At 55.2% G+C, this 13,667-nt stretch overlaps 1 protein-coding gene across 11 annotated transcripts in view; it reads right to left on the bottom strand.

The window, feature by feature from the left end:
- Positions 1-9,179: 9,179 nt before the first annotated feature.
- FERMT2 (FERM domain containing kindlin 2) overlaps positions 9,180-13,667 on the bottom strand; it is a 48,323-nt gene continuing 43,835 nt past the window's right edge. For 4 of the 11 annotated variants that reach the window (XM_083837216.1, XM_083837220.1, XM_083837225.1 and 1 more), the window contains 4 exons: positions 13,080-13,100; positions 12,432-12,556; positions 11,907-12,048; positions 9,180-10,532 (listed from right to left, as the gene is read on the bottom strand). In XM_083837216.1, the coding sequence (XP_083693342.1) occupies positions 10,359-10,532; positions 11,907-12,048; positions 12,432-12,556; positions 13,080-13,100 (462 nt within the window). In that variant the 3' untranslated portion in view covers positions 9,180-10,358. Of the gene's footprint in view, positions 10,533-11,906; positions 12,049-12,427; positions 12,557-13,079; positions 13,101-13,667 lie in introns of all 11 variants that reach the window. The other 7 variants (XM_083837219.1, XM_083837221.1, XM_083837226.1 and 4 more) reach the window with 3 other exon arrangements.

Genomic DNA, 13,667 nt, shown 5'->3' with positions numbered 1-13,667 from the left:
GCCCTCCCCTCCCTCTCGCTGACGAATCATCGCGCCGCCCCTCGCGGCTCGTGGCCACGCCCCCCTTCCGTGGGCGAGGCCCCGCCCCTCGCGCAGCGCTCCCGCCTCGGGGGGGGGGGGGCGCGCAAAATGGCGGCGGCGCTGAGGGGATGGGGGGGGGGGAGGCGCTGAGGGGAAGGGGCTGGGTTAGGGTCACAGGGCGGCGTAGCAGCGCCTATAGGGGGGTTTTGGGAGGGTCTCTGCTCGCCTGGCAGGGTTTGGGAGGGTGGGAAGTGGGCACTGAGGGGATTCTGGGGGAGGTCTGGCAGGAAGGTGTTAAAAAGGGGGTTGGAAAAAAGCATGCAGGAATGGCTTTAAACATGGACATCAGGGGGATACTGACAGGGTAAAGGGGAATGGCTTTAAACTGAAGGAGGGGAGGTTTGGCTTAGATATTAGGAAGGAATTCTTCACTCTGAGGGCAGTGAGGCACTGGCGCAGGCTGCCCCGAGGAGCTGTGGCTGCCCCATCCCTGGGGGTGTTCAGGGCCAGGCTGGATGGGGCTGGGGGCAGCCTGGGCTGGTGGGTGGCATCCTGCCCGTGTCGGAGGGGTTGGATCTGGGTGGTCTTTGAGGCCCCTTCCAACCCAAACCGTTCTGTGGTTCTGTGAAAGTGAGCACCGCCTGCTTCCCCTGAGACCGCTCAGCGCTTTCCGCGTCGCACCTTCTCCCTGCCTGCTTTCTCGTTACAGCCCGGTGGTTTCAGTCAGGCAGCTGCCTTTCCCATCAAGATTTTGGTATTTGTCGTGGCTAACTTCAAGATTTTCCAGTAGGGGATGTGTAAGACCAAGGCCCGGGCCACGTGAGGTCAGTAAGGATCCATACGGCGCTTATCGCAGCACAGCAGCAAACCACGAGGCGGTTCTCGCACTACTGCTGGTTGCTCTGCACACATTTCCCGGCGTTTTCACTGGGGTCTGGCCTCCAGAATTCCTCCAGGAAGCTGCTGGTGACTTTGCAGGGCTCCCTCGGCTCAGGAGGGCCTCACGGTACCTGTGGAGGGGTGCCTCAGATGAAAGCGCTGTACAAAGGTTTCCCTTTCACATGAGGATTTGCAGGTGGTGGCAGCTTTCATTGTGAAAATGTTGACTGCTTTGGTCTTTTTTTTCTCCTGTGGGGGTTTGATTTTGGAGGAGGCTCTGTTACTTCCCTTGAGCAAAACCTGCTGTCCAGTGCTGGGATGGGCTTGCTCAGCTTTCAAAGTTTGGTGGGGGCATAAATGAGTGATATTTTCCTTTCCCTTTCAATAAAGAAAATGTTAGAAGAGAGATCAACTGGAGATGCTGCTTCATAAATAGCTGAGGTCAAGGCGTGTACGTAGCACGGGGCGGGAGGTTTGCTGAGCAAAATAATTACACAACGTGCTCCCGAGACATGATTTTCATTTTCCATGTTTCTTCCCCCCGATACTTCACCCTCAGCATGAATCACTCGGTTACCGCGGAAACGATCGACACTATTTGGTTTTTACTTCTTCGGCCCCAGTGACCGGATCACACGCCGACCTCCCCGGGCTCAGGCACACCCAAAGTCTGGGGACGATGCGAGCCTGGGCGCTGCGCGTGAATCACCGTGACTGCGAGCCTTCTGCTGCAAGGGGAAAGCACGAACTGGGCGTGAGCTTCCCCCCCCCCCCGCTCCTTTTCCATTTCCTTTTGTCTGAGGGAGAAGGAGGGCTGGAAAGGTCCCATCCGTGCGAAGAAATGAGCAGCTTATCCCACTGCCACGTGCAAAAAGAAACTGAGAATCACGGCTTTACGGGTTAAAACAGCGTCGCTGTGAGCGTGGATGAGTTCCACTGCGAGAGAAATGGCAGAAGGGGGTTTAGCTTAACTCCCTCCGCGATGCCTTTTCTCCAGGGGAAAGATATACAGGTGTGAGGGAGGTTTTGCATTTTACCCAGGTAGCTGCGACAAATCCAGGCTTTTAAAAAATGAAATTGTGCCCTAACAGCTCTGTGAGAACGACCACATGGGGTCAGCCCAGCTCTCCCCAGCGGGGCTCGGCGCAGATGGCCGGGACCTGCGCAGGAACAGAGATTTTGGACAAGCCTTCTCCAGACACATCCTCCCAGTTTCCGGCAATCAGCAGCGCGGGGACATCCTGACCCAGGAGGTTCATCCGGCCCCTGGTATTTAATAGCCAAATGCCGCTCTCCATGCGTGTGCCTCAGCTCCTGACCTCCAGAGCTCCCAGAGTGCCGCAGCGTAACGGCGCTGAATGGGGAAAAAAGCCTTCAGTTTGTTTAAAACTCCTCTTTTATTAGTCCCGGAGACCGGCCCTGTCCTATTTACAGCCACAGGTGCTGACTTCAGCTTGGCTTGAGGACAGAAACCTTTTTCACGTGCGGATTTTTGTAGCGGCATGGGCCTGAACCAGAGCAGGGAAACGATCTGGATGGAAAAACCTCCCCGAGGGAAGGGGAATTTGCCAGGCTGCTGGTGGAAGGGGGAACAGACCCTCTTCGGCTGGGTTTACAAGCAGTGAGTGAAGAAACCCCCCCCCCCATGGAAGCAGCGGGGTTTTAACCCAACCTCAGCGCCTCCAAAAGCCTCTTCCATTCCAGCAATGTTTTAGGGAAAGGCTGCTGGCACTTGGGGATTAACCTCTCGCAAAGGTTTGCTCTTCACACCCTCCCAGGGCCCGTAACCCCCCCCGGGCAGACCCTGTGCCCACCCCTCAGGCAGGGCAGCTGGTTTTCAGTGCCCCTCTCTCCTTGTGCAGGGAGCTTGAAGCCCTTTCTCTGGTTTTAGCCACATCAGAAGGAGGCGGTGATGCTCTTAAAGGCTTTCTGAAGAATAAGTGAGTGTCTGGGGAAGGGCTCAGCTGCTCTGTGAACACCCCAGAGGGTCCCCGCACAAAACAGGCCTCGTTTCTTAGCACGGTGATGGGAAGTGGCCGCGGAGAAGCTCCCACTTCTAGAGACACCTGTAAGACCCACGGTGGCTTTCCAAAGGTCAAGTGATTCAGGTCAGCGAGGATTCACAGCAGCCAGCAGATAAATCTCCACGGGACCGCCGAAGCCAGGGTTTGGTTGCAAAAAGCTGAAATAAAGCGTTTCCACTCGTGTCGCAAGCGTGCTCGTCCCCGCCGGTTCCACCGCGGCGGATTTTGTTTCGGAGCAAAAGAAAAGAGCAAAGTGATATCCTCTGGCTGCTCTGCGTCTGCCAGCGCTGGAACAGGGCGATTACAAGGCAAGGAAATTGCAAATTCGTGACCCCAAGATGGTCGGAGAGACGGGAAAGGAGCCATGCACTTGCTTGATGTAAATGTCTGAGTCCGAAACACGCCCTGCTTTATGAGGAGAGAAAAACGCACTCCCCTTTCATTTTGCCATATGACACAATGCAGCAAGAACGAATAAATCCTTGCCACAATAAAATTGTTTACGTTCTGTTTTGGAAACACGCTCGGGGCTCGGTCTACCTAGGGACAGGCCGCTCTGGTTCTTTTTACCCTCTCGCAGATCAGGCTAAATCCACCCACGGCTAAATCCCGAGCGCTGGAGGTGCTGCCTGCAGCAGGGCTGCCCGAAACAGCTCCGGGCGCCCGGCTTTCACAAAGGACCCGGCACCTTTAACTCCAGAGGAAAGGCAGATGCTGCCTCGTCTCCCCAAACGTCGCCCGTGGGTGGGTAGCGATAAACGAAATACCTGCTAGAACTTAATAAAGTCGTAGGGGAAAGCTGGCAGCCCTCCGCGGAGCTCTGCCGCGGTCCAGATGGCCGCCTGGAACTTGGGAAATGGTATTTCTTCGGGGCTTATGATAACATTAGCGCAGTCATGGAAGGAGGAGTGCGTCTGGAACACGTCTACCTCGCTGGGAATAATTATCCGACCTGGAGCCAAGAAGCCGAGTATCGTTTAGCAGCCGGGGGGGGGGAGAAAGGGATGTGTCGGGGAGCGCAGGTGCGCGGCACCCCCTGCCCCGGCCGTCGCTTTCGGAGGGGAGCCGGGGGCGGCTCTTGCACCCCCAGCCTGCCCTCTGCAGAGGCTGCTAGGAGCCTGCGATCGGCTCCTTCGGCTTTTCTCCTGCCTCCTGACCATGGCCCAGGAGCACATTTATTTATTTATTTATTTACTTATTTTCTTGCGCGGAAGATTCCCCCCCCCGAGCCTACCAGCATCGCCCCTCGTTACTTCTCAGACATCCCAGCTCGGACTCCAACAGCCCCCGGGGCTGGAGCCGGGGTTTGGGTCGGACTCGTGGGGTCAGGCACGGATCCGGCCCCAAGCTGAGAAACGGGAAACGCAGCCCAAACGATGCTGCTCTTCCCAGAGAGCCCTGAGCCTGGACATTTCCAGTCCCCGCGGGTGGGGGCTCACCTTCCCATCCGCCGCAGGCAGGGCATGCCCCAGGACAGCTCTCCCCAGCCCTCCTGCACGAAATAAGCACGCTGTGGCTTTGATAAGCCAATTTATTTGGGTGGATTAGGGAATAAATTAGAGCTTTACCCCCTGTCCCTTCTACCAAACATAATCTGTCGGAGCCAACGTGGCATTTGTCTAGTGACCGTGCCACCTCACCCACCATCCCGTCCGTGGGGGAGTTAAGAAGACCCACCCTGTACTTCCTAAGGGTTTTGTGTGTAAGACCTTGATTGAATTCAGAGATTGACATTTTCCCCTGTGGTTTCCCTACGTGTGCTGCAGCACATCCAGGCTGCTCTGGGGCAGGGGGCTCCATCCTGCCGCGGGCAGCGGGGTCCTGCCCGGCCCCCGGGCAGCTCGGCAGGCTCTCTCTCTGTTTACCCACCGCGGTGGAAACGCTTTTTCTTCCGCCCGGGCTGCGCTGTGCGAGCGATGATAAGAGCCGGGTTGTTAAACAGACGCCGAAACCGCCGCTCCTCGGCTCTGCGGAGTTGCGAGGCTGCGGAGAACAAACCAACGGTGGCCGATGCCCAGAGCTGATGGGCACAGGATGGGTCGGGGCTGCGGCTGGCACGTGTGGTGGCCTGGGAAGGACGGGAGGAAGAAATGCCCCTCCATCCCTTCTTCCTTCCCTCCATCCTTCCCTCCATCCCTCCATCCCTGCCCCTCCATCCCTCCATCCCTCCATCCCTCCATCCCTGCATCCCTGCCCCTCCATCCCTTCTTCCTTCCCTCCATCCCTCCATCCCTGCCCCTCCATCCCTCCATCCTTCCATCCCTGGATCCCTGCCCCTCCATCCCTCCGTCCTTCCACCCTCCCACCCACACCCGGGTGTATTCACATCCTCCATCCCTTCCATGCTGCGGTTCAGCTCGATGCAGCTGGGGGGGGGGGTGGGAATTGCCCAAATTTTCCCCCCAAAAGAAGCCCCCCCTCCAAGTGCGCGGGGCAGGGATGCTGCCTGGCTCCAAACCAGCCCCAAATCCGGCGGGATCAGTCCTAGGACTGGGCGAGATGCGAGGCGCTTCCCAGCTCGTGTTAGCTCTGACCAAACCTCAGGAGGATCTGCTTCCCGTGTGTTTAATGACTTTAATGAACTTAATGAAGCCCCGCGTGCCCTGGTGGGCAGGAAGGCCGGGACGTGCCGGGGACGGAGGTCGCTCAGACCGAAAGGGCAGCGATAACGCGGGGGCCAAACAATGCAACGCTTCTGCCCTTGGTCCTGCTTTCCGAGGTCCTCCCCCTTCCTCTTACCTTGTGGCGCGGCGGGAGGGGAGGCAGGAAATCCTGCGGGGCTATTTTTGAGCTCGGGATTAATTCGCGGAGGGGCTGGGATTGACCTGGCCGTGGAGGGCTGGCGGGTTTGGGATGTCCCAGGCAGCGCCGGGCTCCGGCGGATCGGGGCCAGGCTCGGGGTGATGGAGAGCTGCAGGGCTGGGGGGCTGCTTAGAGCTATGAAAAATATATATATATACATATTTTGTTAATTCTACAGAGAAGAAAAATATTAAAATCACTTTTTGGTCCCAGGCAAGGGACCCCGCCAGCGATGTCCCCGCTCCCAGGGCCCCTCCGGGACCCGTCCCCTCGGCGCTGCTGGAGGTCTCCCACCCGTCTCCCTCCCCGCCGTCACTTCCCCTCGGTCCCAGGCGTGTTCCCATCCGCTCCTCCTGTTTCTGGGAAGGGGAAAAACGTTTGGGAGAGAAAAGAGCCGCAGCCCTGCGGCGGGGCCGTTTGCCGTCGAGTCTGGTGGAAGCAGGAGGTGCTGGGCTTGGAGCAAACGCACCCCAAAACCCAAAGCAAGTTTGTGACCCAGCTCCTCGTTTATCTCACGGCCCCCGTTCCCGGGCAGGAAATAAAACCGCAGCCCGCTCGTTAGGGGCTGACCATCTGCTGACCAAAAGCCAAAAAAAAAAAAAAAAAAAAAAGCCAAAAGCAAACCCGGAGCGAATCCTGCATTTGCTGAAGCTGCCGCTTTCGCACCCGGGGTGGGGTGGGAGGCTCGTGCTGGAGCTCCCCAGCAGCCCGCCCGGTGGCACGGGATGGGGCAGGGGTTTTGGGGTGCGATTTTGTCGCTGTTTTACAAGAGATGGGTGTTCAGGCTGCAGGGCTGGGGGGTGTTAAGGTACCGGGCCCTGCTCTGCCAAGCTCAGCACCCCCCAGACGGATGGAAACCTTCAGAGTTGTGTCTTACCTGTAGGACAAAGGCAAAACTTTCCGGGTAATTTCGCTCTCTGACGGGTTCCCACATATTTGAGTCGCTTTAAGATAGGGGGTTGGCATTTCCAAGCCCATTGGGCTTGGGAAATGTTTTGATGCCCCTGTGTCAAGCTAAACAAACAAACAAACAAACAAAAAACCCTAAAGTGGAAGCGCCGCAGCTTTTTGCACGGGTCAGATAAACTGCAGAGCCAACCGCTGAGTGGATGCAAGTGTTTTGGGGTGAATTGGGTGTGTTTTTGTTTCAAATTCTTCCTAAACCAGCGTTTCCCGTCAGCATTTCCCCAGCAGGAGCCCTGAGCACCGGACGGGGAGCTCAGGAGATGCTGAGGAGCAGCTTCCAGGGGGCGTCTGCTTTCAGGCCTTTCAAAGGGATGCCACTGGGAACAGGAGCAGGAGCGAGCCCAGACCACATTACGCTGGCACTTACTGGAAAAGATGTAAGCAAGGAGACACCTTTTTTTTTTTTCTAATGCCTAACATCCAGCAGATATTTATAGGTCTTTTATCTCTTTAGTGCCTCGGTGCCGCAAATAAAAGCGCGCGGCGCTTTCATGGTACTTAAAGCAATCAGATATAATTAAGGCACGGGCTTGCAGGAAGGTTTTTGAGCTGCGTGAGGATGGGCACGGATCAGGGCAGCCCGAATTGAGTTAGGATGGGTCGGGGGGCAGGAGGGGATGCAGGGGGGCTTACCAAGCCGTATGGGTCTTTTCCTTTTTCTCTCATTTCTTTTCCTTTCCCCCCATCAATCACCACTGGTGGCAGGGAGCAGCATCCCCTGGCCCTGCCTGCACCCCAGCCCCGGAGTGCTGGTGTAATCCCATTTTTTTTTTCCACCTCTGCTGCTCCCTTTGGTTAAACCAGGCTTTCAGCAGCCCTGGTGGCTCTGAATGTGCCTTCCTATGGAGTCTGCCAGAAAACAGTCGGTGGCGATTGTTTTCCCCAGGTCATGCACTGGTTTCTGGCTGCCCGCGGCGAGCCCTGCCTGAAGCTGAGTCAGGGCTGAGGCACCCCCACGCTGGGTTTCTCGCTGTGACTTTTGGTTTGGTTTTTCTCTTTTGTTGGCCCCAAAGGGCCATCCGCAGCCGGATTTCACCACGTCAGCATAAGAAATCCAGCACCGGCGCTGTACGGACAGCAGGAGCCGGGGTCTGGGTGCCTCGGCGTGCCCAAATCCCCTTGGTCTTCGTACCAGCCAAGGAAGGAGCCTGGCCATGGGGCTGGGCACCCTGCTCGGGGGGGGCCCTGCTGGGCTGGGGCTGGGCCAGGGGCACCCGGAGGTGACTCAAAACACCCCAAACCCACCACATCCTCCTCATTTGGTTCCCTTTGACTCAGCATCACCCCCCCAGCGATGTTTGATGCCTACAGGAGAGCAAACAGCCGTGGCCCTCCTTGTCCTTGCCCCACTGGCTGCTGCCTGTCCCTGGACTCGAGCATCGCCTCCCCCCATCACCCTCCCCAACCACCCCACAACGCGCTCCCTCTGCTCCTCTAACTGCTTCCTTCTCCCTCCTCACCTCGTGCCCGATCCGGCCCCATCGGTGCCAGGCAGCCCCAGCACTTACTAGCCTCGTGCCACAATTTATCTGCTGCTTCTCCGGACTTCGAGGTAAACTGCAGCTCAGTTATCCCCCCCCCCCCGCCCCACTCCGACAGCTCATTTTAAGCTGCAGTTTTTCATCCGAGGGGAAGGGAGAGGCAGCCTCGAAAACCCAGGCCCCCCCCCTCAGCCTCCCCCAGAGCATGTGGGGCTCCTGGCGTCCCCCATCCCTGGGGGCAGGAGAGCGGCCTCGGCCTTCCCACGCCCCAGCGCCGACCTCCCCCCGCAGCCTCCGCACCGTTTCCTGCGCCCTCCGCGCCCTCCGCCTCCCCCAGCTGCACGGAGGGACATGGGGACGGACATGGGGACAGATGCGCCTTCCCCCACCTCCCCTCCCCTCCAGCATAACCTCGTCCCTTTTGTAGAGGGGGATTTTTTATTTTCGGCTCGCCGTCCCCCATCTCCCAGCCCTCGCCGCGGCCCACGTGCATCGACCCGCGGGCAGCCGGTGGGGTGCGAGCTCCTGGGGGTGCAGCTCCAGCAAAACCAGTGGGAGAGCGCACGAACTGGAGGGGAATGCATGAACTGGAGGGGAGGTGCAGCAATGCAGCAGCGATGGCGAAATGCCTGGCTTCCTCCCCGCCCGCAGCGAGCAAACCCGGGGGAGATGCCGCGGGCATTGCGTGCGTCCTCGCCCAGGGCTGGCATTGCTTTCTCGTCCCCATCCTGCCCCATCAGCAGCTCTGCTGCGTTGGAAAAGAGAACCTGAACCCGTGAGCTGGATTGTGCCCTTCCCAAAGGGTCCCTGTCCCTCTCTCGGGGTGTTTTAGGGTGGCCCCGAGGCCGCTGCACAGCCTGGTGGTCCTTCAGTCACCCCTGTCACATCCCCTAAATCACCCCCCGGTCACATCCTCAGCCTTCAAACTAGGGGCAGGAGGAGCCCCAGGGGACGGAGAAGGGCTTTGGGGGCGCAGCACAACCACAGAACCCAGCGACGGCAGCGGTTAAATAAAAGATTTGACTTTTATTTAAAATAAAATGCATTTATACATAGTCTTGAAACCGCAGACTACGGGAACGCAACACTGGTTATTCCTGGCATCAGGAGGAGCGGGCCACCCGCTGCCGCTAACGCAGCCCCTGCCCGGGGCCCGGCGCTGAGGGTCTCCTGGCCCAGCTCCGAGGGCGTACTTAACTTAGGTAAAAACTGGGCTGAAACTGGTGGGTTTGTTGGTTTTTTGTTTGTTCCCCCCCCCCCGCCCCCCTTAGGTTACTCCCCTTATCCCTTACAGGCATACTACAGTTAATGCTGATACACCAGATCTATGCGATATTCTAGCTGGCTTGTGAGAGTAGTTAAAAAAAAAAAACAACTGTACAATTTTATAAAATTTGTGTTTTTACATTAGTTACACAAAATCTATACTTCATAGACCTTTACTTCATATGGTAATGAAAAAGTTTGCATATCATAGGCAGAACAGTGGCTATGCTGGTGAATACTAAAAGTGTCATAATACAATATGGTGTAAAAATAAAAAAAAAAAAGACAATATAAATGATTATCAAAAGGAAAGTTAACAAATAAACCAAGCTATAACAGACTAACAGAAGGTCGTCTTCAAGGCCACACGCAGCTATCTCCAAAATAATGTCAGGCACCTGCAGCAGTCCTGGTGCATGTAGTGTGAAAGGAGAGATCGAAATTCTACTTATGGGTAGGACAACTTCCGAACAGGTCAAATTTACAAAATAATAAAAAAAAAAAACAAAACCAAAAACAAGAACACAAAAAAAAATAAAACACTCATGCATTAAACATGATAAATAGACTTCATATAGTTAAAGCCCTGGATGGCTTTCAAAGAAGATGGCTTAGAGTTAGAAATTTGGCTATTTAAGGTCAGTCAAATCTGATCCCGATCTGCCGGCACGTTCGGTATCTAAAGGGGGCAGGCAGCATCACCTGGCCCAGGCACGGTCTCGTTATAGCAAATTAACAGAAGTGCTCATTAGTGCACACAGATTAACTGGTCTGGTAATGCAAAAATTTTCATGATAAAAAAAAAAAAAAGATACATTTCAAGCTTACTTTATTAAGCAGCATATTTCAAATGACAGCTTTTTAAAGTTAAATATTAATATGGCCACGGGGTTTCCTCTCGGCGTACAGTACGTGGGCCTCACACCCAGCCGCTGGTCAGTTTGTAGAACATCTCCTCGTCTAAGCTCTCGTTCTGGTCCTTCGCTCGCGTCGACAAGAAGATGTAGCCGCCGATGAACTCGTGCACCACCTTGCAATCCACCTCCGTGCAGATGAAGGACACCCGGACGTCATCCGCAAACTCCACCGTCACCTAGGGCAGGGAACCACGGCGTGAGGGGCACCGCGCGCATCCCCGCCGCGTCCCTTCCCCATGAACCGTTTGTGCTGCCCGAGAGAAACCCAGCTACATAAACTGTGCTGCAAGCATTATTGCTAAAATTTTTGGGGGCAGAAAAGCCTCTTGCTGGGAAGGAGCAAGCCTCCTTCGCCTCAGAGACCGTTACAGAGCGTGTTCGTGCCTCTCGGCGCTGAGCCTGTGCGTGCGCACCCTGCGCTTTACGAGAAGCAGAGGCTGGACACGGGACTGTTAATAAGGGCTGGGATTTGTTTCCCGGTTCCCCTGCGAGTGTATTGTGGATTTATACGCTAAAGTTTTGCTATAGGAATGTTTTACGGGGTTGGGGAGCTCGCTTCAGAGTGACTGCACAGCCTGCCCATCCCGATGCTCAAGAATTTTTTGTCCCCCCGACGCCAACAGCTCTGCAGGGGCAATGCCGGGGTTTTCCTGGCAGAAAAAGAAGATCTGGGCAATTCGGGTACAGGGGTTTGCAAACTGGGTCCAAACAAAGACTCCGAGCCTGAATAATTGTGCCAGCGGCTCTCAACGTGCCCTGAAGCATGCGGGAAGAGCCTTCACACTGGAAGCCTTCGTCGGGTGCTGCGCTGGGAAAGAGCACAGTTTGTGCACCCAAACGTAGCCATTTGGAAAAAAAAAACAACTATTCTGGAGCTCAGTGAAGTGCCTGCTCTTGCTTTGCATTAGTTACAGGAAAGTCTGAGCTGAGCCGCAAGTAAATGGGTTTTAATATGGATAAAGGCTCAGCACATTGCTGTTACTGGTTAGGATCGCGCCTGAAGCTCAGTCCTGAAGTCTGATTCTGTTTCACTGCCCTTGAGTGGGTGTTCGGAGAGACCAGGCCAAAACTGCTACGCGTTAAGTGTGTAACCGGCTTAGTTAAAGGTTGAATTCTTTCCTCGTTTTTAAGGGTCACACTTGGCTCCACCAGCAGCTCAGACAGGCTCTGATGGATCTCCAGAGGGTGGAGGTGGGGAGAAACTGTTTTATGTGAACACAGAAGGACGCCACTCCAGAGCTACCTCCAGAAAAAGGGGCTGAAAGCTTTAGTAAAACGTGTTATCGCTCTGCCTGTTTCCAGCAGTGCACCGTGACCTTCCAGCCAGCCTCGTGCCAGCAAACCGCCTCCCAGAAGCCACGCTTTGGAAAACAGCAACAAAAATCTGACTTTTTAAAAGCTGATGTGCAAAAACTGACAGCAATGTCTTCTCCACGTAAGCGGGGAAGTGGCCTACGTGCGTAAAACACCGAGCAGAGGGCCCTGCAACCCTGCGGCGCACACGTCTGGGCGCAGGGCACAAGGTGCACAGCTGGGATCTGCCCTCTTACCATTTTAATCTCCCAGTTCACGTTCCACTGCTTCATGTTGCTGAACCGCCACGTTTTGACGGCGTCGCCCGTGCTGGCGTCCATCCGTATCAGCCGGTTGTAGGCGATGCCGATCAGCTCCTCCTTCTTGCCCCCCTGGAACCTGCGGCACGGCGAGGGATTAGCAACTGCGAGCTAACGCGGAGCTAAACGTGTTAAATCCAGCAACCCAGTTAACTTCTAAAATATAAATCGACGTGATTAACACCAACACAGTCGATGCGATTAATGCTTTTAATTTCGGTTCCGGTGCAACTTCACAGCCCAGGATGTGCCACCGGAGAGGTGTGAAAGAAGGGGTGCATTTGCAGGTCCTAAGCAGTACGTGCAAATCCCCTCTCCTTGGAGAGCTATGGCTTCATTCTGACCAGATGACGGATTTAACCCAAGGATGTCATTCCCAATCCCAGGAAAATGCTCAGATGGCACACACGCCGTGTGTTTATTCATGGCACACACCCTGCTCTGCCCAGCACGCCCACTGACCTTGCGATGAAGTGCGTGATGCCAAATTCGGGCAGCGATTGCCACGCTTGGATAAACCGCATCTTCGCCTCGATGAGGCTCATCTGGGCGACGTTCTGGTGGGCCTCCAGGATGCGGGCCGTGATCTGGGTGCGGTGAGACACGGCGGCGTTAGGCACGGGGCTCGTGAGCGGCGCCTCCGGCACCCCCCTCGCCGCGGCCACGCCAGCAGGCACAGCTCGGCCGGCGCTGGGAACGGTGCAGGTCAGCGCCGTTATCAGCAGTGCAGATAAACGACAATTTCTACCCCGAGGACGTATTTCAGCTATTGCTGCTCAAAGAGCGGGACCACGGCTGATGGAGCTGCTTTTGCTTAGTGTCTCCAGACACAGAAAGCAAATAGAGCTCTGACCTGTCTGAAGGCAGAGAGCACTCAGACTCATTTAGTTTAAGACGCAGGATGTGAGCAAATGGCAGGGCAAATTTCTGGTGTAGGGTTTCTACTTTCGCAGCATAAATCACTGGGGACCATTACAAAAAACAAACGGGGCTAGAGTTTCTCAGGGAGGATGGGTTTTGTTAGTTTTTTTCATTGCTGCTCTCACAACCAAAGGGGGGTCTAGACTATTTTAAGTTTTGTAACTTAATTTTATTGTTGCTGTCACTTACCAAGTCTCTTACATAGCCTGGCTGTAGATGGCAAGGCGAAAAAAAAAAAAAAAAAAAAGAAAAGGAGGCAGAAAGAAAAAAAAGCGATCAGAAATATGGCAACAAAGCAAAGAAAAAGAGCAAATTATCTGCAAACCAAAGTTCAAGCCAAAATAAAAAAAAAAACCAAACCATGCACAATTTCGTAGGCAGAAAAGCAGCCAAGGTGAACGCAAGCGCGGAGAGGGGACAAGCGAGCAGATTCGCCCCTCGTGCCGGTGCGGTGCCGGCTTCTCGTGGAAATGGTTTTGATCGGAGAATTCCTGCTCTCCCACTCCTCTCCCTGCCTCTGTGCAAACTCAACTCTATTTATTTGCACGGAAAAGGCCTTGAGCTCAATAGCTGCTTTTATCTGAGATACGCAGAGAAATGATGGAGATGCTGCTGGGGTAAGAAGCGGCTGCGGGATGCCACCAGCAGAGCCAGGCGCTGCCTGGGGACAAGGCAGGGACATCAAACCCCTGCCAATTCCCAGCTCGTGCAGCTGAGAGCCCTGAATGCAAATGTTTTTTTTTACTTTCTTCTTCCTTTCTTTTTTTTTTTTTTTGC

This window comes from Anser anser (genome assembly GCF_964211835.1).
Source record: "Anser anser genome assembly, chromosome: 5".
Classification (NCBI taxonomy): Eukaryota; Metazoa; Chordata; class Aves; order Anseriformes; family Anatidae; genus Anser; species Anser anser.
Note: the sequence above shows the minus strand (reverse complement) of the source record. Positions and strands in the feature narration are given on the sequence as shown.